General features: G+C 41.8%; 1 protein-coding gene across 5 annotated transcripts in view; it reads right to left on the bottom strand.

The window, feature by feature from the left end:
- The window catches only part of HERC2 (HECT and RLD domain containing E3 ubiquitin protein ligase 2), a 211,708-nt gene that overhangs the window by 80,583 nt on the left and 104,460 nt on the right, over window positions 1-26,665 (bottom strand). For 3 of the 5 annotated variants that reach the window (XM_021075343.2, XM_021075344.2, XM_085000193.1), the window contains 18 exons: window positions 24,761-24,948; window positions 23,513-23,705; window positions 22,128-22,310; window positions 19,926-20,107; window positions 19,291-19,438; window positions 19,015-19,211; window positions 18,550-18,780; window positions 17,572-17,710; window positions 15,740-15,883; window positions 14,520-14,564; window positions 12,826-12,968; window positions 9,334-9,601; window positions 9,047-9,183; window positions 8,310-8,408; window positions 6,777-6,945; window positions 6,557-6,682; window positions 4,534-4,642; window positions 4,277-4,416 (listed from right to left, as the gene is read on the bottom strand). In XM_021075343.2, the coding sequence (XP_020931002.1) occupies window positions 4,277-4,416; window positions 4,534-4,642; window positions 6,557-6,682; window positions 6,777-6,945; window positions 8,310-8,408; window positions 9,047-9,183; window positions 9,334-9,601; window positions 12,826-12,968; window positions 14,520-14,564; window positions 15,740-15,883; window positions 17,572-17,710; window positions 18,550-18,780; window positions 19,015-19,211; window positions 19,291-19,438; window positions 19,926-20,107; window positions 22,128-22,310; window positions 23,513-23,705; window positions 24,761-24,948 (2,841 nt within the window). The remainder of the gene's footprint in view (window positions 1-4,276; window positions 4,417-4,533; window positions 4,643-6,556; window positions 6,683-6,776; window positions 6,946-8,309; window positions 8,409-9,046; window positions 9,184-9,333; window positions 9,602-12,825; window positions 12,969-14,519; window positions 14,565-15,739; window positions 15,884-17,571; window positions 17,711-18,549; window positions 18,781-19,014; window positions 19,212-19,290; window positions 19,439-19,925; window positions 20,108-22,127; window positions 22,311-23,512; window positions 23,706-24,760; window positions 24,949-26,665) is intronic. The other 2 variants (XM_021075345.2, XM_085000194.1) reach the window with 1 other exon arrangement.

Here is a 26,665-nt window from a genome sequence, read left to right as displayed (position 1 = left end):
AAAGAGAAAGACAAATACCGTATGATATCACTTATATCTGGAATCTAATATATGGCATCAATGAACTTTTCCACAGAAAAGAAAATCATGGACTTGGAGAATAAACTTGTGGTTGCGGAGGGGGAGGGAGTGGGATGGATTGGGAATTTGGGGTAAACAGATGGAAACTAATGCCTTTGGAATGGATAAGCAATGAGTTCCTGCTATGTAGCACTGGGAATTATATCTAGTCACTTATGATGGAGCATGATAATGTGAGAAACAAGAATGTATACATGTATGTGTGGCTGGGTCACCTTGCTGTACAGTAGAAAATTGATAGAACAATGTAAACTAGCTATAAGTGAAAAAAAATAACTATGAAAACATGTATATGTGGGCATTCCTGTTGTGGTTCAGTGGGTTAAGAACCTGACATAGGGTCCGTGAGGATGGAGGTTTGATCCCTGGCCTCCCTCAGTGGGTTAAAGATTCAGCATTGCCTCAAGCTGCAGCTTAGGTCACAGATCCAACTCAAATTCTGCTTTGCTGGGGCTATGGAGTAAGCTGGCAGTTGCAGCTCCAATTTGACCCCTAGCCTGGGAATTTCCGTATGCTGCAGGTGTGGCCATAAAAAAAAAAGTGTATGTATAAAAATTTTAAGCATTATAATAAAAACATGATAATTTATTCAGAACAAGGGTTAATAAAGTTAAAGGGATCTAAGGTCCTCACATTGTTTAGGAGGAGGGTAATACTAAGTAATGTTAGATTTTCTAATTCAATAAAAGATTTTACAACATTTTGAGTAACTACTCATACCAAAAATGTATATAACATATACTACTTACATAGTGTATAAATATACTCTAAAAATGTATAACTTCTAAGCTAAGAAGTGTGTTGTGGAGGGGTTGGGGCTTGCTAAATAGTGAAGAACTTATCAGTCCAAAGGAAGATGGAAAAGAGAAAGACAAACAGAAAAAAAAGAAGAATTACAACAAGAAAATAAACACTGAGAAGTTGATCAATTTAAATAAAAATATTTCAGGAATTGCTTCTATGTAAATAAATACCTATATAATCCAAGTAAGAGACAAAGATCATCAAACTGGAATTAAAAAGCAAAACAAAACTTTTTATAACCTCCAAGAAATATAACTAAAATACAAAATTACAGAAAAATTGAGGGTGAAAGGCTAGCAAAAGATAAACTAAGAAAATACTAACTTCACCACGGAACTTCACAAGACATTCTTTCAGGCATGCATTTGCAAAATCGCATGATATGCTGAGTCTTATCATACACGAGTTTCTAAAAAAGTAAAAGATTAGCATACACAATGTGAATTCAATGCAGAAGCAAAAAAAACAGAGGTAGAAAATGCTGATATATTTGAAAATTTTAAAATATTTAATTTCAAAGAAATTTTTTAAATACTTTGAAATGAATGATGAGATATTACCTATCAGTATTGCAGGATACAGCTTAAGCATTGCTTAAAGATAAATTTAAATTTTAAGTTCATATATTAGAAAAGATGGAAGTGAAAAATTAATGCATTAATAAGCATTCATGGGAGATAGGGGAGGAATCAACTTAAACCTAAATTGCACAGGAAAAAGAAAGAAATGCTAACAATATAGCAAATCAAAGACATAAGTTGGCTCTTTGAAAAGACTACTAAAATTGATAAACCCATAGCAGACTAATAACAAAAAAAAAAAAGGCAAGAAAGTACCCAAAGTTAGCCTTGAAAAGGAGATAGCTCTGCAGATTCTATAGCTCTCCTGTATAAAGATAAGAGAATATTACTAATTAGGACTAGAGAGGAACTTCCTCAACATGATAAAGGCTATTCATGAAAAACCCATAACTAACATTACACTTGATGTTTAAAGACTGATACCTTCCCCCCTACATTTAGGAGTAAGACAAGGATGCCCATTTTTGCCACTTCTATTCATCCTAGTACTAGCAGATCTAGCTGAAGCACTAAGGCAAGAAAAAGAAATACAAAGCATCCAAATTGTAAAAAAAAAAAAAAAAAAAAAAGGTATCAGAGTTCACAGACAACATGATCTCATATGTAGAAAACTCTAAAGACTCCACTAAAAAACAAAACAAAACAAAACAAAAGCCCTGTTAGAGATAAATTCAGCAAACTTGCTGGGTACTAATTCAACAAACAAAATGTGTTGAAAATATGCAGTGTGTATGTATAGTATGTACTTCTACATACTAGCAACAAACATTGTAAACAGGACATTTAAAAAACTAATTTCATTTAAGATAGCGTGAAAAATAAACACTTATGAATAAGTTTAACCAAGAAGACCTAAGACTTAAACACTAATCACAAAACATTGCTGAAAGAAATTAAAGAAGATCTAAGTAAATGGAAAGACAATTAACAATTCTGTCCAGAGATAAAATGATTCAATGCAATTGCTATCAAAATACTGTTTTTTACAGAAGTAGAAAAATCTATCTCAAAAGTCATATTGACTTCCAAGGGACACTAAATAGTCAAAACAATCTTGAAAAAGAACAAATTTGGAAGATTCACATTTTCCAATTTCAAAACTTTCTACAAAAGCTATCATAATCACACTGTATAATGTGGTACTGACGAAAAGATAGGCAAAAAGACCAATGGAATAGAATACAGAGCCCAGGAAAAAACTCTCACATCTATGGTCAACTGATTTTTAAAAAGGGTGCCAAGACTATTCAATGGTGAAAGGACAGTCATTTCAACAAACGGTGCTGGGAAAACTGGATACACACATACAAAAGAATAAAGTTATATATTATATGGCATACAGAAATTAGCCCAAAATGGTTCAAAGATCTAAACTGAAGAGTTAAAACTATAAACCTTTTAGAAGGAAACATAGGAGCTAGTCTTCATGACTTTGGAATTAATGATGATTTCTTAAATTGACCCAGAAGTAAGTATGACAGCAAATGCCCAGGAAACAAAAGAAACAATAAATGTATTAAATTTCATTAAAACTTAAAACTTTTATCCATTACAGAATCCTATCACGAGAGTGAAAGAACAACCCACGGAATAGGATAATATTTGCAAATCATTTATCTGATAAAAGTTTAACGTACATAACATATAAAGAACTCTTATGACTCAACATCAAAAGTTTTTAAAAGGGCAAAAGATTTGAATTGACATGCCCCCTAAAAAGATATACAAATGGCAAAAAACACATGTAAAGAGTCCTGGTGTCATTTGTCATTAGGGAAACTCAAATAAGAATCACAACAATATACTACCTCTCACTCATGAGGATGACTGTGATCAAAAAAATAAAAGAAAATAACAAATATTGGTGACTATGTAAAGAAACTGGAACCCTCATACACTGCTGCTAAAAATGTAAATGGTGTAGCCTCTATGGAAAACATGTTGGTGGTTTCTCAGAAAGTTAAAGAACTACCTAATGACCCAGTTATTCTACTCCTAATTTTGAAAATACAAAGTCAAACTGACTTGTACTCCAATGTTCACAGCAATGTCATTTGCAACAGCTGAAAGGTACAAACCACCCAAAAGTCCATTAATAGATGGCTGGATAAGCAGGCTGTGGTAGAGAAATACAATGGAACATTACTCAGCCATAAAAAGAAATGAGGTTCTGCACATGCCACAACATGGATGAACCCTGAAAACATAAGGTGAAATAAGTAAGACACAGAAAAACACAAATTTTGTCTGATTCCACTTATACGAGGTACCTAGAGTTGTCAAATTCACAGAGATGGAAAGTGGATTGGAGGATGCCAGGGGTTGGAAGAGGGAAGAATGAGGAATTACTGCTTAATGGGTATACTCCTGTGTAGGCGAAAAAGTTTTAGAAATACATAGTGGTGAAAGTGTAGAATATGCCCTTAACTGTACACTTGAAAGTACACATATTGTGCTATGATAAAAATATATACTAAAAGACAATCAAAAAGACTCACTCTCCATCTAACCAATTCCACATCCTACCCACCAAAACATTTACTAGTCTCATAAGATTCTTGTGCTCTTCTTTACGGAAATATCAGCAAACAAATCCTGTCACTCTAGTTCTAGTGACCACGCATCACTTGAAAAAACAAACTGCAGTTCCTCAGTTGGTTAGGACCATCTTCCCTGTTTCACTGTGCACCCAGCACACTGCTCACCACATAAGTATGAACTTTAAAGAGCAAACTAAGTACATTTTTTTCAACAATAATTATCTCATTAATAGTAGTTTGAAGAAAGAGAAAATAACCATTCTACTATACCTGGTTCATTTATTCTGCCAAATGTATGCCTTGCATTATGTTTTCTGGTTTTGAAACATGTTTCACAAAAATCAAAGTCATCACAGTTTCTGCATTTGAATCTAGATCCATTGATAGGAAACATCTGACAGCCATCGCACCTATTTTTAAAACAGCAGTTGAGTTGAAAAGAAAGAGATATGGTCATTTATTAAATTTATTTCCAAAGAAAACCATTTCTCCCAAACAAATCTAGCAATATAAAAATAAAAACTCACGTAACACCAGGATGAACACTGGGTACCAACTCCATTTCTGATAACAGCCCAGTCCAGTGCGACTGCTGGGGAAAGTCGACAATAACATCTTTTCCATTGGCACTGAAAGCTAGGACAGAACAGAAATCGTCTGAAACATCTGTGTCACCAGTATAAACCTAAAATTAGAATTAAATCTATAACTAGTCAAGTGATAGTATATTACAGTCATTTATATTTTATAAAGAGTACTCCTCTTTGAGGGAGACATACTAAGATACAGATGAACTAACATATGATGACAATCAGGGATTAACTTCAAAGTAATGGAGGGAGGGGATCATGAATGAACAACTGTGGCCAATAGTGGACAGCTGTTAAAGCCAGGTGGATACACAGAAGTTCATTATACCACATTCTCTTCTTTTGCGGATGTTTGAAAATTTCCACAATAAGAAGGTTTCCTTGTTTGTTTTTAATTAAACCAAGCAAAAACTCCAAGGAGAAGTTTCCATCGTGGCTCAGCAGGTTAAGGCCCTGACACCGTTTTCATGAGGATGTGGGTTCAATTTCTGGCCTCTCTCAGTGGGTTAAGGATGGAGTGTTTCCACAAGCTTCAGTGTAGGTCACAGATGCGGCTCAGATCCAGTTGTTGCTGTGGCTGGAGGTAGGCCTCAGCTGCAGCTCCGATTCTACCCCTGGCCCAGGAACTTCCATATGCCACAGGTGTGGCCGTAAAAAGAAAAAAAAAAAAAAATCTTAGGGAATAAAAATCACATTAATAACGTTACGACACCTCTTGCACTTTGGTGAAAGATGCTCAAAACATTAACTTCTAAACCAAGTTAATTATTTTAAAAATTTATCTTTGTTTTAAATTGTAAAGCTTTTAAGAATCTCTTAAGAAAACTGTTAAACTCAAGTAAAATGTTTAATAAGCCGTTTGTTTTTAAGTAACTTAAGAAAACACTAACACCCCAATCCACTGTGGAAGCACCACCATTGCGGCCATTTCTAATCTAAGAGAATTTTCTATGTGGCTGAAAGAAGACAAAACAAAGCAAAAATGGCACTGAAAGAGTTTAAAGATAAAATAAAAGCACACCTACATTTAATCATCTCTCACACTATTGTTAAAATGGCTACAGTGTACCTTTTAAAGTATGCCATGTGTTTGATTTGAAATCTCAAGAATATCACATTAAATATAAACCAAAGAGCATTTTGTTTCCAGTTCTTAACTCTCATCACTTGCACATTTCCATTTATTAAATTCAGTCCTAAAGTCTTATTAAAAAAAGAGAGGAAAAAAAACATCGAAGGAACTAGCCATTTGGCAGAAGGACTGACAGACCAAGTTTACAGCACTCCAACATGAGACAAGGCTACCCTAGGACTATGACAGATTGAGGCAAAACTAAAACCTCTCTTTACCACGTCTGGTCAATGTTCAATCTAATCCAAACCGCAAACCCATGCTGGCTGGTATGAAAAACTACTCCTTGCCAATTATAGCCTCATCATGTGAGTCCATTATTCCTTCCTTCTAAACAATATTTTTTAAGGTACCCACTCTCATGTAAGTGATAGGATATGATGTTGGTATCCAAATGAGACAAGGTGGGAGGTGGGGGGGATGCTCTGGGGGTTTGGGATGGAAATTCTATAAAATTGGGTTGTGATGATCGTAGTACAACTATAAATGCAATAAAATTCATTGAGTAAAAACAAACAAAAGATATCCACTCTTAGAATTATCCCAATTCCTTGAACCCTCTCTGAAATACCCAATGCAAACATTACTGCTCTTTGTTACACCCACTTATAGAGAAATCTCCTTTCCAGGGTATGCATCCTCTCAAGTTGCAGTGAGTTAGCACACATGACTCTGTTCAACAACAGGTGTGCTCCTGGCCTGGAGGGCACTGACTAGCGAAAGAACACTATTTATATATCCTAAGGCTTGCTTTACACTTGTTTTTCTTGCCCTTAAATGTGAAAGAAAAGAAAGTTTACATTAATTTTTTTGCCTAGATAACAGTACCTTTCACGACCCCCACACTTTGATGAGTCACAGATCCCCATTTGTATTTCGGTGTGGTGACTGAGGCTTTGACTCGAACTTTATCACCAATCTTGATGTGAGAAGGAGAACTTGGTGGAGGATAGCCTAAAGATTCCGGTAAAAATTGAACTATAATTAGCATTCATATGTGGGAACTCTGAATCTAATTAAGAAATGCAAAAGAACTTAATGTTCTCACCTATAAGTTCCACATGAATATACCTAACCCAGTAAGTGCCTCCTTTCTGTTGCCAATCACACTGCACATTGAGGTCATGTAATCCATCTCTATCCAGTTTGATTACTTTGCCCACATCTCCCTCACACACTTCCTCATATGTTCGACAGCATCTAACCATCATTCCCACCTGAAATTAAAATTAAGTTAAAAATCTAGTTCAGTGTACAGATGAAATGATCGATTGTTAATTAAGTAGCATTATTCTACTTCTAACAAAGGATTTCATCTAGCACCTAGTGTGCTATCAAAAGTCATTTTACACTAAATGGAACCAGAGCTCTTTGGAAAACTGTCTGGCTCAATGTCTGAGGCAGAAAATATACAAGATGAATTTGAATCAACTTGCGTCATTAAGCAAGGGAACTAGCAAAGACCAACGGGTTCCCTCAAATGAACAAACTACGCAAGAGCAAAATTACCTGAAACACATCAAATCCATAACAGTCAACAAATTCACCATAATGATAATAAGCAAAACAAAGGTTCTTGGTCATCTCTATAACTACCAGGGCACCCATTCACCATTCTGAAAATTGATAATGCAAGTGAACAGAAATCAACCATTGATTCTGCCTTTCCTATACACAATATATTATAGTGACAAGAGTTGATAAAAAAGTTTTCTTCAACAAACAGAAGTCCAGCTAATAAATTTGGAAGGAATAACAAAGTCAGAATTGTGTGACCGTTCTTGAAGGGTTTAGAAGATAACAGTAATACTCCTGAAGCACCAAGATGGGCAATTAATAGATGACAAGGGATGTTGCATGTTGGGCCACATGATATACTCCTTCCTAAGATGAGTCCAGTTCCTGAGTCCAATTCTTCTCCATTTCTCCAACTTTACAGGAAATGCAGAAGAGGGAGGACGACATGGACCAATGTAGTTTTAGCCAAAATAAATGGCATGAAAAGGAAAAAAAAGGAAGGAGAGAGACTATTCTAGGTTAAAAAGACACCCAAGTATAAGGTATGAGATCTTGTTTGTATCCACCTTCTTCAAAATTACTGTAAGAAGCCATTTTTGAAAAAATTGGGAAAATCTGAGCAAGCATTAGATATGAGATGACAGGGAATTCTTGTTTATCTTGTTAGGTCATGTTAGGTATCAGTAATGTCATTATGTTGGGATTTTCTCTGAACTATACTACCTAGAACAAAAGAATTAAAACATAAAAAGCATATCTAAATTTTTAAAATCAGATGGCAGTGAGATAATAATTAAAAAAAAAAAGCAAAAGGAGATGGTAAAAGTGTCCAAGTGGAGGTGACTGGGAAACACCTCTGTGTGCCACAACCCTGTGAACAAGCCACCTTCTGCTCTCTAGCTCTGGCCCCTTGCTGATCTTCTGTTCCTCTGTCCTCTGCCCTAGCCCCAGTGGCCTCCCTGCTGGGTGCTATGCCCTCCCCCTTGTCAGGTCTGACTTTGTGAGATGCAACAGTTTCTGAATGAAAACCTAAGCAAAGCTCCAGCCTATGGCAATTACTCACCTGAATATTCTCCCTCACGTACACAGCATAATCATCATTACTCAAGAAATCAGCTCGTTTTTTGTAAGTCTGGCTCTCTGTTACAACAGCACCAGTAGACTACAAGAGATAAATATATTTTTTTAAAAGGTGAACCAGTTAAACCTACTTAAGAAGAAATAAATATGTGAAATCTATATTAAAAAAGTATGAAATATTATACTATATTTCCACTATAAAATTCATTTTAAAAAGAATAATAGCAACGGCATAGTAAGCAGAATTAGTCTCAAAAGCTGAAAATATAGAAAATTTCTGAGGCATTTTCAAATTAATCCCCTGAAACAACTTACTCAAATCAGAAGTCAATGCGTTACATAAATACTGATTTTTCTTTTCTTTTTTTTTTTTTTGGTGGCTGCATCCATGACATGTGGAAGTTCCAGGGCCAGGGATCAAACCTACGCCAGAGCAGTGACCTGAGCCACAGCAGTGACAAGGCAGGATCCTTAACCCACTGAGCCACCAGGGAACTCCCAACTAATGATTTTTAAAAACAAGATCTCCTCTAACAGCTATTCAACATCATTAGATGTTGGAACAAGGGTCTGTTTTAAAGCTAAAAGTAATTAAGGTACAGAAAACCCAGGCAGTACTTAGTAATTTGGCCATGTGCCAGCAGAACCACAGAGAGGCCAAATGGAGTGGCATGGAGGAAACCAGAGCTCAGGACAGAGGGACAAGAGAGGGGCACTGACCATAGCGTAGGCCGTGTCGTCCACATCCTCTACTACTTCCTCATCTGAACACTCCTCAGACCCTGTGTCTGCATCCGAGAGATCTGTGACCTGCACGTCAGCATGGTCCAGCAGCCACCCAACCAAGGCCTCCACGCCTAGGAGCAAGCACATCCAGCACAACCAATGAGGACCACAGTGCTGCCTGCCCAAAGGGCCTCGGCCTCAAACGTGAGCATTTCAAGGGAAGCCTAAAAATAAATGGGTGGTGCCTTAAATCAAAAATACCCACAGGGACAACACAGTACCTGGCAAGCCAGCAGCATTCCCTGAGGTGCCAGTGAGTGACTTCAGAGCAAACTCTATGTTCCTCCGAGGAAATCCCATTTCCATGAGCTGAACCACAATAGGCAGAGCAGGACCAGGCGGCTGCTTGTGCTTCTTTGCTCTGACGGGACGAACATGCTGCATGGGGACAGGTGTTGTGGCCTCACTGGAGCTGCAATCTTCAAACAATGGGCTTGATGGGTGAGTGGACTCCACGGCCAAATACTGACACACTGCCAATGCAGCAGCCTAGGCAAATGAGAGTGGAGCCAGGGGACTTGTAAGTCAATGGACTAAGAAGCCTGGGAAAATGGAAACTAGGGATTACTACTACATAGACTGCAGTGTAGAACTATAGTAAACCCGGGCCTACATGTGCACTTTTAAATGAATATATGCCGAAAACAACAAAGACAATTTTTACAGTTTAATGCAGAGGGAAGTTCTGATGATCAAATAACTCACACAGAGCTGGTCTACCCAGTGAATTAGCCAATTATCAATGTCCATTAAAGAAATTTCACAGTGGCCTCGAGCTCTGCATGAGCAACAAGGTGAGTGAGTGAACTCAGTGGGGTGAGAGAAAGGGACCCCCCACAACCCTTCCCCATGACCAGGCAGTGCCCACAGTCTCCTGCTCTCGTGTCTCCATATGACAGGTCAGAGATGGCACAGGACCTTCTCACATGCCATGAAATCAACTCCTACCTATTCGAGGGTAGAAGAACCATTGTGAAGTTAAATACTGTATTTTTTAAAAAGAGGGAAATAAAGAATATTGGGAAATAAATTAGCAAATTGGCAATGAATCAGTGACTATGTGCAAAATCACTGTGGTCTGCAGCTGAGCAGTGCCTGCCTCCCAGTACAGGGAGCCCTTCCCTCGCCCACTTGGAACTCTCGGCCACTCCTCTTCAGTTGTTCTCATGGTGCCAAGACTTGCTTTTTTTAAAAACTGAAGGAATTAGGAAGAAACAGAAGACACTATTGAGATTTCCAGTGCTTAGGAAGTGTCAAAAACCTAGGGTTTTGCTATGAAGTCTGAATAACTCAGAAGTGATAGGTTTCATCCTAAAAGCTTACAACTCAGAACCAGACCAAGCTAGGAGTTCTGATTCTGGTAACCGAGAGGGGCTGAACTAAGCCTATGCTGAAAACAATTATGAATTCTGGACAAAATATCTTAAAGAACTGTTTGAAGGCCTTAGAGAAAACAGGAATGGGTGCGACCTTGACCACATGGGAAGCCAGCAGACAAGTTGCTGATGGGTGAGTGTTACTGGACTGCACCAGAAGCCTGCCAGAGTAAGCAGAGGTACAGGAGAACCACAAAATGCACATGCAGTCTACCCTCGAATCCTTGGCTGACTGCAAAACTGAGACTGAAGAACCAGCTGAAAGGACATGATGGAAGGCCCAGTGCTAGGGAGACAATATGACATTCAGCCCAACCAAGTTCCAGCATGCTGCTCAAGATGTAAAGGTTTCCACTGAAACCTCAGAAGAGACTCTAAATCCTATAGAATTAAGGACCACAAACCAGGACTAAGGGCAACACAAAAATAAACCACCACCAAAAAGTCTAGAAACCAAGCCTCTTTAGGATTGAGGAAGACTACCAGGTACTGCACCATCTGCAAAAGTAAAATTCCCCATTCTCCAGAGGAAGGTGACAGAACCCAGAGCCCATACAGCGTAATACCCAAAACATCCAGAATAGAATAAAATTTTACAGGTATATGAAGAAGTAGAACAAATGAATGTATAATCAGGAGAGAAACTGCCAACAGAAGCAAATCAACAAGTGGCCAGGGTGTTAGAATGATCAAATAAGAGATTTAACATAACAATAATAAATATGTTTTAAATGTATAAAACATTAACATATTAATAAAAATGTATGTTTCTATTATAAATGTATAATAAAAGACAAATATGAAGGATGAAGAAATGGGAACTGTCAGGAGAACTATAAAACTATAAAATAAGAACCAAATGAAAATGTGAGATCTCAAAATATAAAATAAACAATTTCTTGGATGGTTTACAGTAGATGAGACCCAATAAAGCACCAAACCCTAACCTGTAAAACACATCAGTACAGGTAACCTGATTGACCTGATTAACCAAGAGAGTTAAATGTAAACAAAAACTCACTAATAATCTTACAGACTACAGTGGTAATCTTAGAAAAGAAAAAAAAGAACAGGACAGGAAAAAAAAAATCACAATCGAAAATAGCCAAATTTGGTGGAAGACAAAAAAAAAAAAAAATCAAGCCAGAGATATAAGTAACTTAAGCAAACGTCAAGGAGAATAGAGGGGAAAAAACCACATACACTACAGGCGCATCTTAGTCAAACTGCAGAAAACAAAAGAGAAACAGAAAATATTAAACACAGATGAGAAAGAGACATTTCAAACAGAACAGTAAGAACACTGGCTGAACTTCCCTCCGAATCAATGGAGTTAAAACAATGGCAGCTCTCCCTCTGGTACAACACCCTCCCCAATTCTCGAAGGACAACTCTAAGTCTCCTTGTTTCCTCCCAGCATGACTCTGGACTGCATCTGTTCAACACCCTCTTCATTGCTCATATCCTGTTTTAATCTGACAGGTGACTGCCAACACAGCCTTGTAGCAACTTTAACCTGATCTCTCATCTTGGATTTTCACACCTAATGAGTAGCAAGTGGTCAGGCCAGGTCAGAGGCCCACCCCATTCCTCCTCCTGAGCTGTATCTCCACCTTCTCCCTTCACCCAACCAGTTTCTCAGCTCACGCTGGGTCCTGGCTTCCCACTGGGTCTTGGTCTCTGCGGATTTCTACTACAGTATTTTCAGCCTTCCCAACTGAGCACTCAAGATTTTGTTTGTGTCTTCATTATTCTGTCCAGAATTTTTGATGTACTACAGAACAAGAAGGGTTTTTAAAAATATCTAGTCTTTCAGGTGGCCGGCCATGAATGTTCCCATCGTGCTTAGAGCTGGTCAGATGTAGTCTCCTCTGAGGCAACAAGCCACAGCCCAGCCCCCAGGTATGCACACACACTCCAAAAGAGGTGCTGGCTGAGAGCCTGGCAGCAACAGAGCATGCTCAGGAAAGGTCACGGCATTAGTGAAACAAACAGGCATGTGCCATATTCCCAGGTCTCAAGGGGCTCTTTCAATAACAATTTTTCCTGGGAAAAGATTCCTCCATGAATAGTTGAGTATTAACAAATGCTGAATCCCATTAATTTTTACAAATAATTCACAGAAATTCAAAGTCAGATTCAAATTTAACTTCATTCATTCTCTACCTAGCACTGTAATGTTTCATGACAAACATGGTTAAAACCTACCCAGTCATGGGAATTACTTTGGCATATCATTTAAAATTCAGCTTATATCCTTAAGAAAATACATCTCCAGAAAAAAGTTGTTCATAATCTAGTGTACCGGATTAAAATTGCCAAGGCTACTGACTGTACCTCAAGCTCCTGTTTGTCAAATATGGCCTTCACTGGAGACGGCTGGGTGGCTGAGGCGAGTAACTGCTGCAAGAGGATCATTGGGGGCTGTGGCCCTTCAGGAGACATGTCCCCAAGGTCAGGGGATGCAGCTGCTCCATCATCTAAATTTAAAAACAGATGACACTGTATTTGCAACCATAAACATCTCCTTCCTATTAAAGATGGTGCATTGAGCATGTTAAACCAGATATGATCCCTACCTCATAAAGCATTAGACAACTAAAATCTTCAAGGCTTTTTTCCACTCCCTGCTAAATTTTTGGCCCCTGTCCTTCTCTAGTTTGTCTGTCTCTTTAGAGCCAACAAAAGCTACTCCTGGATTCCTGCCCTCGGTTCAGTTCTTAGCCTTCCCTGTCTTAGTGCACACTCGTCACTCCAGAAACCCTTCTATGAAACTCCCAAGCTTGTATCTCCAGGCCTGGCTTTTCTTTTAATGCTTGTTCAGACCACAAACTGACAATGATTCCAAATACATCATGTTGTGGGGATGATGTCTTCTGTTTTAATCTGAGCACCCTCAGGTGAGGTATTTGACACTTCTTGTTCACCCCATGGCCCACTGATAGCCAGGTTTGGTTACAGTTTCAACTAATCCTCCAGACCAAGGGCTATAAATCTTCTTGATGTGCCAGAGAGTAAAGAGCTTAAGCTTACTGACCACAGGGTCTGGCACAGTTACTCAACTCCTCCAGTGAAGTGTGAAAGTGGTCACAGATGACATGTAAAAAGGCAGGTCCTACAAAACTTCATAAAACAGATGGCTGTGCTGGGTTTTCAAGCCTACTTCTAGACAGCTCCATCTGGAGCCCTTGTTCTGCCCGAAGTGTGAGATGGTAACCCTGATTCAGCACTGCCACAGCTCCTTCTTGGGGTGACCACAGAACAGCCACGCCAGGTCCCTGGGCTTCTGTTTCCTGATCTTCTACACTGTGGATTATCTCCAATGACCCTAATGTCCAATACAGAAAGAATCTGTACTTTCATTAGATTTGGCTCATATTCAGAATGCTACAATTCAATTCGTAATGCCCTCTTAAGTCTAAGAAACAAAACAAAACATTCCAAACTCCACTAGACTTTCTAATTTTTGCCAACAGCACCCCTCACCATCCACCCTCTAACTCAAGCTGGAAACATGAGCCATCTTTGACTTTCCACTTGTTTTCCAAAAAGTTATGTATGAGACTACTCTTAGTACAGTGTCTACTGGAACCTTCTTTCCATTTTCCACGCCTTCCTTTGGAAGACATTTCATCACTTGACACAATTTCCCTCTCTCTATGATCTCACTATTTCAAATACTCCTATACCTCACTTGCATATTTACCATCTTAAATATCAATCCTTATCATGCAGAGCCCTGCCAGCCTTATGTTTCATACTGACAGCCAGAGCACTCTATCAGTGACTTCAACTGGCCTCTCCAGCTTTAGCCCCATGATCACCGATAAGCCCTGGGCCCTTTGCAAAAGCTCACTACCCAGATACTCAGTGCTTATGCTTGTGCTCCTAACTGCCTCCTCCCCCAGAATGGAGCCTTCTCAGGATCTGCCACACATTTCAGAGCCTGCCCTCTCCAGCCCTCTGCTGCAGGCAGCCCCAGGACACCTGTGAAACTGCACTCACACATCTCACAGCACACATGCCCATACCTTGGATAGAGTCATCTGTGTTCATTTTCTCTCCCCACTCTGATCCTAGAGAGTAAAAAATCATAAACAAGGACTATCTTGTTCCCTATAATATTTAGTACAGTGTCTTTCAACAGTAGATAACCAAAAAGTATTTTAGGAGTTCTTGCTATGGAAAAATGGGATCAGCGGCATCTTCAAAGCACTGGGATGCGGGTTCAATCCCTGGCCTGGCACGGTGGGTTAAGGATCCAGTGGCTTAGGTCGTGACTGGCTCAGATCTGATCCGTGGCAAGGGAGTTCCATATGCCACAGGGCAGCCAAAAATGAAAAGAAAAAAAAAAAAAAAAGAAGATTTCATAGCTTTGATTTTTTTCTATTCAAAGTGATATGAGCTGATTCTAGATAACTGAGGTAATATAGAAAAGCACGAAGAAAATAAAGTCAGCTGAAATTCTACTGTCTCTATTTTGGTAAGCAGATGAATCTATGGCAAATCTACAGATATACATAGCAACGTGTTTCTTTATCATTTACATGTTTCCATAGCAATGAACATATACATACATATATATGTGTGTGGATGTATATATGTGTGTACCATCACTGTGAATGCAGCCATGGTAGTTCACCACATGGGTACACCACCTAATAATGGGCATTTAGGAGTCTCTAGTTTTCAACACAAAAACAAGACCAACAAAAAAGCCATAATGAAAATCTGTAAACATGTATCTCCATGCCTTCTCATGTGATAAATTCCCATAAGATAACTTGCAGGAATCCATAGATATACCGATACAGATGTGTATATGTATATATTTCCCTCAAATGCCCATTAGATGGTTGTACCAACTTAAATTCCCCACTGGCAAAGTGTTAAAGTAGTGCCATTTTAGGTGTATAAGAACCACCTGTTAAAGATGTAGATCCTGATTTCTGAGGTCTGGGGTGCAGCCCAAGAGTCCACCTTCCACATATTCAATGTATGCCATTAACACTGCTGGTCCTCGGGCCATATCTAAAATGGTGAGGCAGCAAAGCACCACTTTCCCTCCCTCCCCACCAAATCCCCTCAGGCTTTGTCTACTGCTTTGCGTCAGTGCTAATCAAGCTGTATGTCTTCCTTATATGTGAAACTCTCTATTTCCCCTTTGATGCATCACCCGTTCATGTCCCTTGCCTGTTTTCTATTGGAGTATCTGCCTTTCTTACTGATCTAGGGCTCTTTACAAAGATACCTGTGTGAGCAGCTGGAGTCTCCTGAACAGCTGGCTGAGACAAAATCTGCCTGAGTTGGTCCTGGTGGGAAAGCAGAGCACGGCCGGCCTTTAGGATATACAGCTTTAGCTGCTGGCTCCTCAGCAGGTCCAGGTCTACTTGTCCTGTGGAGAAAAAGAATGGTGCAGGAATGGCACACACTGCCTGGGCTCTCGCCTCAGCAGCTGTGCAGCTGAGGGGAAGGCACTCCCAAGGGACACAGCTGCCTGTGCCCATTGGCAAAGAAGGACTTGCCTTTCCCAGAGCTATGGGTAAGCATCCCCCACCTGCCCCAGGTTTTACCTCTTTCCTGCTCCCCATGCAACACCTTGGGTTGAGGTAAGGACTAGATGGTTTAGCACAGTGAGAGCCATGTTAGCTATTGCTAGTATAATCAAATGTTTCCCAAATTGCTAAAATTCCAAATTGCAGATTACCTACATCACAAATGAAGTACTTTCATCTTATCTTCATAAGACTCCTAGGAGACAATTTTGTCAGATACTTACAACATACGGCTCTTTAATTCATGGAGATTATGGCACTCCCAGAATCTTATCTAATCAAACAACTGCAGGAATGTATATGGGCCAACTGAGGAAGAGAACAGGGAAGCTGCCACAAAGATACAGGCAGACCACGAGGAGAAATCGACTGTAGTCACAGCAGCAACACTCCAAAAAAGGACATGCTGGAGGCCATGAAGGCAGCATGGGGACCTGGGCATGTGGGAAAGGAGGACATGGGAAGGGCCTGAGGTGCCACTGAGGCACCAAGCTCGAATATCTGGCAAGCAGGTTTATTCACTGCGACAGGAAATACTGGCCAAGGGACAACATTAGTTGAATTGTGGACATGTTGTGGTTTTCACGCATCTGGCCCTCCAGCCAGAGATGTGAACTGAAGATCCAGAGTTAAAGGTGGTCATCATCATAAATGCTGCAGCAGCAGTTATAGGAATGGAGAAAAATGGGTGAGGAAACTCAAGAAAAGTGGGCAGAATGAGCCAGAAGTTATGGATAAAACCAGAAGGATTTCCAAGGTATAAAGAATAGTCAAAGAGAAGAACTCTCAAAGAACATGTGAGGGGCAATGTAAAGAAAATCAAGAGAACAGTATTCCAGACCAAAGGAAGAGTTTAAGCAGAGTGATCTTGGTCTTAGACAGGTGGCCACCATCAGATACCAAGCAAGGCAATTCTAAACACACAGGCCCTGCTGGGTATGGCTGTGACAAGGCTAGGAACAAAGCTCCCTTAGGGCAACTAGGCTAGAAGGGTTAAAAAGGGAGGGAGAAAGAACAGACTCCTCTTCAAAAAGTGTGATCAGAATAAGCACAGATAAGATCTATAGGAGAAAGACGAGTCCCAAAAATGAAGAGAAAATAGGGCAGAGATAATACTTGAAGAAATACTGAATAATGGAAAATGTTCCAAAACTGACAGCAAATATCAAGCTATAGATTTAAAAGGCCCAACTTTGAAAGCCAGAAGAGAGCAGATCTTAAATGTTTTTATTACCAAATTAAAAAAAAAAAAAAGGTAATTAATGGGAGGTAAAGGACATGAGATGATTCTCAGGAGGCATATACTTAAGACTGTGGTACCAGAAGGTGGGAAGGCCTGGGGTTCTTCAAGTGCCACGCCCACCACAGCAGCATTCTTTGTATTACATACCCACATCACTACACCCACCCTAACTCAACCAACAGCCAATCCATATGAAGCCAAAGACTTGAACAGTGACAGAATGTGCTCTGACAAAACGACTTTGTCCAAACACTAGCTATTTCATCATGAAACACATGTACTGACCTGTGAAACCCTGTTTAAATGACTTCTTTATTTTGTGCTTTTCCAGTTTGCTTCCAGCAAGGTTCACCAACTGAGCCCAGACCGAGAGCATGGGTTCCGTGAAGGGTAAGTTGGTGACGGAGAAGGCCACCGCAGGGAGCTGAAGAAGGAGCACATCAACCTTCAAAGTTTGTCCAGTAGGAATAAACAAATGTTCTAAAAGTTATCATAAACACGAATCTTAATTCTGAAATACCATAGTTATCTGTAAGCCTTTTTACATCTGAAAATAATTTTAAAAGATGACACTGCAGGCAAGATAAAGACTTACATGTATAGTAAGTATAAACCAAATTAATTTTTTCTTTACCAACTTATTAACATAATTACATCAAGGTGGTAGTTATTACCTTCTTAGGTATTTTCTATACATTTCAAATTTTATACAAAATGCATATATTTAATAATCAAAACAGTATCTTACTGAAAGATACAATGAGACTGCGCTTAAGTTACAGCAAAGTCATATAAATCACTCACTTTTCCCTGTGATCCCTAATTCACAGATTTAAGATGACAGGAGCTGCTATATGTCATGTCACTTGATATAATTATTGAGCATCTGTACATGAAGAATGACTTTTTTAAAGGAATCATTTTTAGGTTTTTTTGATAGTTGAGTTGTTTTAACAAAAAATAAATTTCACAAATTCACATTTTAAAATAACTAAAACCAACTTATACACAGGACCCTCAAAATTGCAAACACCTTTCATGTCTTTTGAAGCTAAGACACATGAACTAGCTATACGACTCTATGAGATAGGCCCTATTAACCACAGGAGTGGAATGCAAACCAAGAAAGAAAGATAGATGGTTTTCCTGAAGTTGGACAGCTTCCTAGAAGGCAGTCATCAACTGCAAGAATCAAGTTCTTCCTGGTTCTCACATAAAACCCCTTTACCTTATTACCTAGTAGCCAAAGACAAGTTCACCTACTGGCTTCAGCTGATTCAGTGGGCAAATGCGACAGGTCCGCATGTCGGAGAACTGCACGGTGATTTTGCCCTTCGGGGTGATGCGAGTCACGGTGCCTTCTCCAAACTCATCATGCATGACTTGTCCCCCTAGTCGCAAGCGACCATCAATGCCTCCAATCACAGCCAGGACTGCCATGAGGCCCCCCACCTCAGGGTTCTCAGAATCAGGAAAGTAGTCTTCTAACAGGGCCTAATGCAGAGACAGTAGGCTTGAAAAGGAGAGCCCAGGGAGCTGCCTGCCTCTTAAGTACTCACAACTAAGTCAAACTCATTGTTACATTACTTTCCTCAATAATTTTCTCCAATAAAAAATATTTTAAAATATATCATTGAAAACACACAGCAATTAAAAAGATAATTTGACAGTGAAATCAAGACTCTAGGGGAAAACTTAGCAGACCTGAAAGGGCAGGGTGGTACCCACCCCCTCCGCTGGCTTCCCAGTGGAGCTACGGGTGACAGAGTGGAGCTGCGAGTTGATGTACTTGTTTATGAGTCCGTTCCACTGGCCCAAGGAGTGCAGTGTGCGGAGCAGCGCCACCACCTCTTCTGCTAACGTGCTGCTGTGCGTGGCCGTCAGAGAAGCCTGCGGGCGGGCCCTCCGCCTCCTCAGGGTAGATTCTGTAGGAAATAGGAAAAAGGAGCTACCTGGGGCCCTGCTCACTTGTCCAGGATGCCAGCAAGGAGGAGAGCTGCCCACCTCTGAGAAATGGGACGTCTGAAGAGCAGGTGGTGAGCAAGCTGCCCAGGAAATCAAACAGCTTCTCCACAAGGCACTCCATGTCCCTTGCCCTTTCCGCCTTGTCCCATGACGGAAGTACTGCTTGCAGCAGATGTACGGCTAAGATCTGATAAAGGCAATTTAAAACAGCAAGCATTCAAGAAAGCCATTAGCTGACAGATGAAAAGAGGTTGTATTTTCTCTACATTTTTTGTTCCTCTAATACAATTAATCATGTGAAAATTTTAACATTCATTACTTTTAAGCCAGATAACTACATCCAAGTTGATTACTGCTATGCATTACCAGAGGCTAAAAAAGTAAGCTACGTTACATATGCAGATGTTCCTTTAATTGCAACTCCTTTTAGTTTAATTCTTCTCAAGACAATTATATTAGAAAGCCTGTGAAGCAGATCAGAGCAGTGGGTAGAACTGATCACTTCACAGACAAGCAAGTCAAGATCCTCAGCCTCTGGTGTCTGTGTTCATTCTAGTTCTTTCCGCACTCATGGCTGAACACAGGCGCCCAGTTACGATGGCCAGTCTTCTTAAGGGATTTCCACCTTTCCAAAACTCACACTGAGCAGGGGATCAGCCTGATGGCATAGTTACCTGCCGCTGCAATGAGGCAGCGGTGAAAGGCGCGTGTCCCTCCACGACCTTGGTGAGCAGCGTAATCCACGGTGCAGAGCTGAGGGCGGCGCACATGTGTGGGGTGAGTGCAATGCTGCGCACGAAGCCCAGGGTGCACCAGCTCCGGTGCTGTTCCCGGCACACCTGCCTGCTGGGGGAGGCTGCCAGGACAAGACAGAGCAGCTTGGCACCCAATCTCTGGAAACATACTCCCTACAACCTTCAAATCCGCCCATGTCACATTATTTTCAACAACAAGCTCCTTTACAAATACGTTTCAATTTCACTAATTCAATGTGAGAGAGACAGGAGAAGACCTGACCGTTAACTCAAGGAACATGGTACATTTTAAAAAATCTCTCAGGTACATGGAGTAACTCAAACCCTGAAAATATTCCATCTACTTAACCGTTCCTAGGTAGCAGGAGAACAATTCCCAAATCAAATAGAAGCAATCTGCCAGAGGGCATCTAGTGTACTCTGTAAGTCTCATATGCATATTTCACTTACATTTAATCTGCATCATAAATATCCAAACCAAGTTTAAAAGGGCTGTGATACGGAGTTCCCATGTGGCTTAGAAGAAACAAACCCAACTAGTATCCATGAGGACTGGGGTTCGATGTCTGGCCTCACCCAGTGGGTTAAGAACCGGGTGTTGCCACGAGCTGTGGTATGGGCCAGCAGCTGCAGCTCTGATTTGACCCCTAGTGAGAACTTCCATATACCAAAGGTGCGGGCATAAAAAGGCTGTGACAGCAGACTGAGAGTAAGAGGTTTTCACATGGTTCATGCGATTTGACTCTGCTCCACTGTGACCCTGCCTGCCCTTCCCAGGGTCTCCCATGCTCTCCTGGCTGGCAGACACCCTGAGGCGAGTGGCACCATGTGCTCTGCTCAGATGGACAATGGCAGCCCTTCCCCAGCTTCCACAGCTCCAGCCTCCTTGCTCTCCTGACTTCCAGGGACACTGCCCTTCAGACACATACCAGCCTCACACTTACCCACACACATGCACAGGCACTCACACCTCATATCATGTGCATGCAGGCTCACAGTCACTCAGAGTCACTCATACATACACACACATTCACACACAATCTCAGTCTCACATACACATGCACTAAAATTGGCAGATCTACACATATATGCGCCACTTACTTCCTCAGCTTCTTTCACACTTCGACACACTCACATTCACATACTCAAATAAATGCTTTGGTGTGTTGAATTCTAACCCCCTACCCCACATTCATGTTTACCCAGAACCTTAGATATGACCTTATTTGGAAATAAATTCTTCACAGATGTAATTAAGGTAAGGATTGAGATGACATTATTCTGGATTCGGGTGAACACTAACTCCAATGAAAGGCCTTGTAAGAGGCAGAAAAGAACAGGGGAGGTGGCCAAGTGAAGATGAAGCAGAGAATGGAATGATGAGACTCCAAGCCCTGGAAGCCTGGGGCTGCTGAAGTTCCAAGAGAAAACTGAGGTCTCTCCCCTAGAGCCTTCAGAGGCAGTGCAGTGCTGCCGACACCTTGATTTTGGACTTCTGGTATCCTGAACTCTGAGAGAATGAAGTTGTTGTTTTAAGCCATTGTTAAGGGTTGAACTGCATTCCTCCAAAATTTCTATGTTGAAGTCCCTAACCCTAGTACCTCAGAATCTGACCTTATTGGGAAACAGGGCCATGGCAAATGCAGTTCATTTAGATGAGGTTAAACTAAATGAGTGTGGGTCCCTAATCCAATGTAACTGAGGTCCTTGAACAAAGGAGAAATGTGGAGACAGACACACACAGGGAGAATGCCATGTGAAGATGAGAACGGCAATCTACAAGCCAAGGAGCTCAGTTAGTGGAGAGGCCTGGAACAGATGCTTCTGTGCTCACGGTCCTCAGAAGGAACTCGCCTTGATCTTGACCTTCTAAGCCTCCAGAACTGGGAGGAAATAAATGTCTGTTACCAAGGCCACCCGGTTTGTGTTACTTTGATGTGACAGCTCAAGCAAACTAATACAGCTACCATGTTTGCGGTAATTTGTTGCAGCAGCCCTAAGACACTAATACACTCAATTTTGCACTCATGCTCACACATGCGAGCACACACACAGACATAGACATGTATATGCATCCACAGCCCAGTTCTGACTCTGTGGCCACAACTATCCACTGCATACATGTCTTATCCGTCGTCCCACTCTCCACCAATACTCGCAGGAGCCCACACAGAGTCTTGAGGGCTTCACTCTGCATGACTTCAGCATGGACTCCAGCAGAGAGACAAAGAGTCTGCAGTAAATTCACAGTGCTGGTGAGCATCATTGCAGTGGGGTGAATGTTCCTTTCAATTTGTTCAGCTTCTGAAAACAGGAATAAAAATAAGAAATGACATTCCACGTAAACTGGAAAATGTCTCTGCCTGTAACTTGAGGGATTAACTATCACATTCTCTTCCTACTGTGCAAAGGGAAGTACAATTAAAGACAGAATTTAGGATGCACTAAAATCTCATCAGCTTTGGCCCCACCTTCCTCAAAGGAAACAAGCCTTTTAAATTACAGTTAAATTTTCTAAAGTAATTTCACATCAGCTTAGAAGCAGTAAAACAATTTCAAGGATTCACTCCTTAGCAAAACAGCTTCTCAAGTGTCAAAAGCTGGTTGTTGATGAGCTGGCTACGGTCGGGACAAAGATGAGGTGGTTGCCTTCATGTGGGGGGAGCTAGGCGCTCATGTGTCTGGGCCACTGGCTTTCAGATGAGGAGACACATGGAACTGAGCCCTCTCAGCCTTCCCAAGTGAGGCCACCAGGCAGGGAGCTGGGAGGAGGAATACCTGGCTTGGACCCTGTCAGATGCAATAACAAAACAAGCACCGCCCACTTTGGGCAGGGCCACATAGCTTCTTGCATGCTCTTCCTCATATGCCCAAGGCAGGGGTCATCTGTTTCCAGCTGACACACATGGAGTGGCCTGCACATACTGAGCACTGAGCATAGTCTCTGCCACCTTCCACACCCCGCTTTCTCTAGTGAGCTCAGCCTCTTGGGCTTCTTCTCCTAACCATACAAATGACCTTAGGATCCCAGCCATCCTGTGCCTACAGCTGACTACTGAGCCTCAAGAACCAGAGTTGGCCTCCTGGACAATCTCACCAAGATCAGCATCCCAAGGTCTTTCAGATACATCCTCCCACAACCTTGCACCGCACCCCCTGCCCTGGGTTTAACTTTCTGAGAGCACTCTAAATTCTCACCTCTACTTTTCCTAAGGCAATAAAGTATGGACTATTACGTACCACATTCTGAGGATGGGCCTTGGAGGGAAGGAAAAATCCACTCCTGCAGGCACCGGCTCAGGGCCCCCAAAGGTCTACCAGAGACAAAGACACAGCAAGCCCTGCACTACCCCACCCCCCATGTTTTCTTAGGGGCACAGGAGAGTCGAGTCCATCACAATCACCTGGGGACTGTTTAAACCAGACTTTCAGGGAAAGCTCAGCCTACAGAGTGCCACTCACTCCCAGATGAAAGGACACAGCTTGCCAGGCCCCTTAGCACCAACCAGAGTCATCTTCTGTGTCCGAGTCCTCCGCCGAGGGCTGCGTGGAGGCCGGCAACTCTGCCAGCTTCAGGTCGTACTTCCCCTCCTTCCCCATTCTGTAGGAGTTGGTGCTGCCTGTGTCCCACTGGACCCTGATCCACCCGTCCTCTCCAAGTTCACCAATCACGCGGCCCAGGCCAGGAGGAGGTCCATCCTGGGAAAGCAAAAATAAAGACTGGTTAAGAGGGTGGTGGCAGCACTACGCACAGACTTTGAGTCAACAGAGAGCTCCAAACCCACTTAACACACACATATATAAAGTGTACACCAGGACTAACCTCGTATTCCTTCACCACAGAGTAAGTGGGCAAAGTACCAGCTCACTTAGTGTCCTCTCTAAGCCAATGCAGAGAGAAGACTTTCTAGCCTGGACCTGCTGCCCCGACCCTCGGCCCCTTCAATCCCTCACGGGGCCTCAGAAGCTCAGGAACCTAAAGCAAGCACAGCAACTCCTTGTTCCCTCTTGTTCTTCGGTTTTCCCTCAGATCCTACAGCTCATCTCCACCTCTCATTTCTACAAGTAGAAGTAGTTTTTAGGATGCTGCTCCCTGTTCTGGACACTTTGACTTCTGAGATAATTCTCAGTAGGCATGTACTTAAAAGTAAGGCTGAAAAAACCTGCACCTGACAAGAATGCTCCACATCACAGGAGGGTGAACTCAGTCCTGAGCCAGTGGCTCTGGTAATGGTGCACAGCCCAGCTCCTGACCTCTGCCCAGGGAGACCTGAAGAAATGCAAGAGGAAGGGGCTGCGGGGGAGAAGAAAGGTAGGCACTGCCTAAGCAAGTGCCAGCAGCTGCTGGGTTGAGGCACGTAGCAGGCACACAGCCATCAGCTGGCAGAGGCCACCATCAGAGCTTTCACAACATGATTATTGAGTTGAGGTTTATCCTCTCCTGCTCACTCTCACTCTTGTTCTGGGCTGCTCCTCCAGTCGGGCCCATGCCAGAAGGTTCCTGAAAACACTCACCACTCCTCACAGACTTGACCCTACCTGAGGGCCCTATAGCAGGCTGCTGCTACTCTCTAATGGCTTTGAGATTCTATTCACCTGCCGGGGAATTAACAACTATGTCACCTGTCAATCATACATGTCCTGAGGGAAGGTAGCATATGTTCTAGCTGCTACCCACACATACCATGAAAGTCAGGATGCACCAATGGTGACTAACGTGCGGCTCCTGTGTTTAAGTCAAATCTCTTAAGTACCTGATCACCCCATTTCCAGTCCACGCCTCTCATGACCCTGGTTCCAATCTTCATCATGGCCGCCAGCTCCGGCCCTGAAACCGGGAGCTGCACTGGGGCTGTCTCCTTCCGTGTCTCTTCTAAAACTGTGGCAGAAGCTCCTCGGGCAGAAGCATTCATGTCTTCTTCAACATTATCACAACTGGGGCCTATCAGAGCATTAAAAACAGCAGATGAGCCGATAAGCAGTTACGATTTCCTACTCTTAATATACATTTTTAATATATTAATGAAGGTGATAATTCTAAAGAATCTGGAGATCCCTGGTGGCTCAGCAGGTTGAGGATCCAGTGTTGTCATTACCATGGCCTGGGAATTTTCACATGCTGTGTGTACAACCAAGAAAAAGAATCCATAGTGTATTTTTTTTAATCAATAAAACATACCATAAGAAATTTTATTGATGAGAACTAAAATATTTAAAAGGTAAGATGAGGACAAAATATATAAATAGGTATCAGAAGATATAAAAATACACAGAAAAGACATTTATTCTATTTCTAGGAACTATGCCCTGCTCCAAAAGGCAGAACGAATTTAGTTATTAGCACACTCATCACTCATATTTTGACTGGAATAGAAAAACAAAAGACAAACACTAAATGATGAACAGGGAGAAATTAACAAACTTTAATTATGGTACTGTGCAGAAAGGAGCTAACACAGCAGACTTGGTCCTGCTGTCCCTTAGAAAGGCCTGCTTATAAGGTTGGCCTCTGGGAACCTGGATTCGTGAGCACTCCCACCATCCCCTAAATGCCAAGAATGTGTCCCTGTGCCTACACTCTTTGTACAAACAACATGGTCTTTGCTGAAACCTGCTTCCTTCTGCAGGTCTGGAACTTAGCCAAATGCCAGGCAGAGGTTCCTACATGACTTGCCTCAGGGAAAGCCCAGGGCACTGATTCTCCACTCTCTACACAGGAAGACAACACTTCACATGTGTGGTTGCAACTCTTTTTTGGGGGAATTAAGTGTATTCTGTAGGTCTCCCAGGGAGAAGACTTGGGTCTGATTTTTCCCAGACTTTGCCCACATGCCTTCGCTGATTCTTTCACTGTAATAAATCTTAGCCCTGAGTATAACTCTATCTGGGGCTTGTGAAGCCTGCTAGCAAATCGCTAAACCCAGGGGTGGTCTCAGGGACCCTGACACAGGGATGGCAGCAATGGGATTCTCTAGAACAAGTCTGACTCACTCAAGGATTTCAAAAGCTTTGCTTGGTACAAGCAAGAATGCAAGAGTGGAACATGATGAACATTTGGCCCTGGTGGCCAAGAAATCACCACCCATGGTACGAAATAGAAGCTGAGCTGTCAGCTGTGAGAAGTAAAATTTAACAGTAAATTCAACCACACAAGTCAGCCTGCTGGCCCGAATGAGAGGAAAACGCAACCCTGGTAACCCTGTGGTCTTCGTTCTCTCACCAGGTGGGAGGAAAACATGCCCTGAACATTGCCAAAGATGGGCTTAGGTGGGACAAGAATGTGAAGTTTGGAGTTCCCATTATGGCTCAGCAGATTAAGAACCTGGCATAGTGTCCGTGAGGATGAGGGTTCCCTGGCTTTGCTCAGTGGTTAAGGATCCAGCGTTGCTACAAGCTGGAGCGTAGGTCACTGACACGGCTCAGATCTGGTGTTACTGTGGCTGTGGCCTCAGCTGCAGCTCCAATTCCCTAAGCCTAGGAACTTGCATATGCTACAGGTGCAGCTGAAAGAAGAAAAAAAGGAAAAAGAATGTGAAGTTCGTGTTCCTTCCTCCTCAAAGACTGAGAAGAAAAAAAAAAAAAAAAAAGGCTATTCAATTCCAAGGTCTGAAGTAAAGCTTTAGATAAACTGGAGGGGAAAAAAATCACCTTTTCTTCAG

The sequence above is a fragment of the Sus scrofa genome, chromosome 15, assembly GCF_054392235.1.
Source record: "Sus scrofa isolate SSC_HxYL_T2T_F1_AM1 chromosome 15, Sscrofa_HxYL_maternal_Yorkshire_Landrace_v2.0, whole genome shotgun sequence".
In the NCBI taxonomy this organism is placed as follows: domain Eukaryota; kingdom Metazoa; phylum Chordata; class Mammalia; order Artiodactyla; family Suidae; genus Sus; species Sus scrofa.
This window is presented reverse-complemented; position numbering and strand designations above follow the sequence as displayed.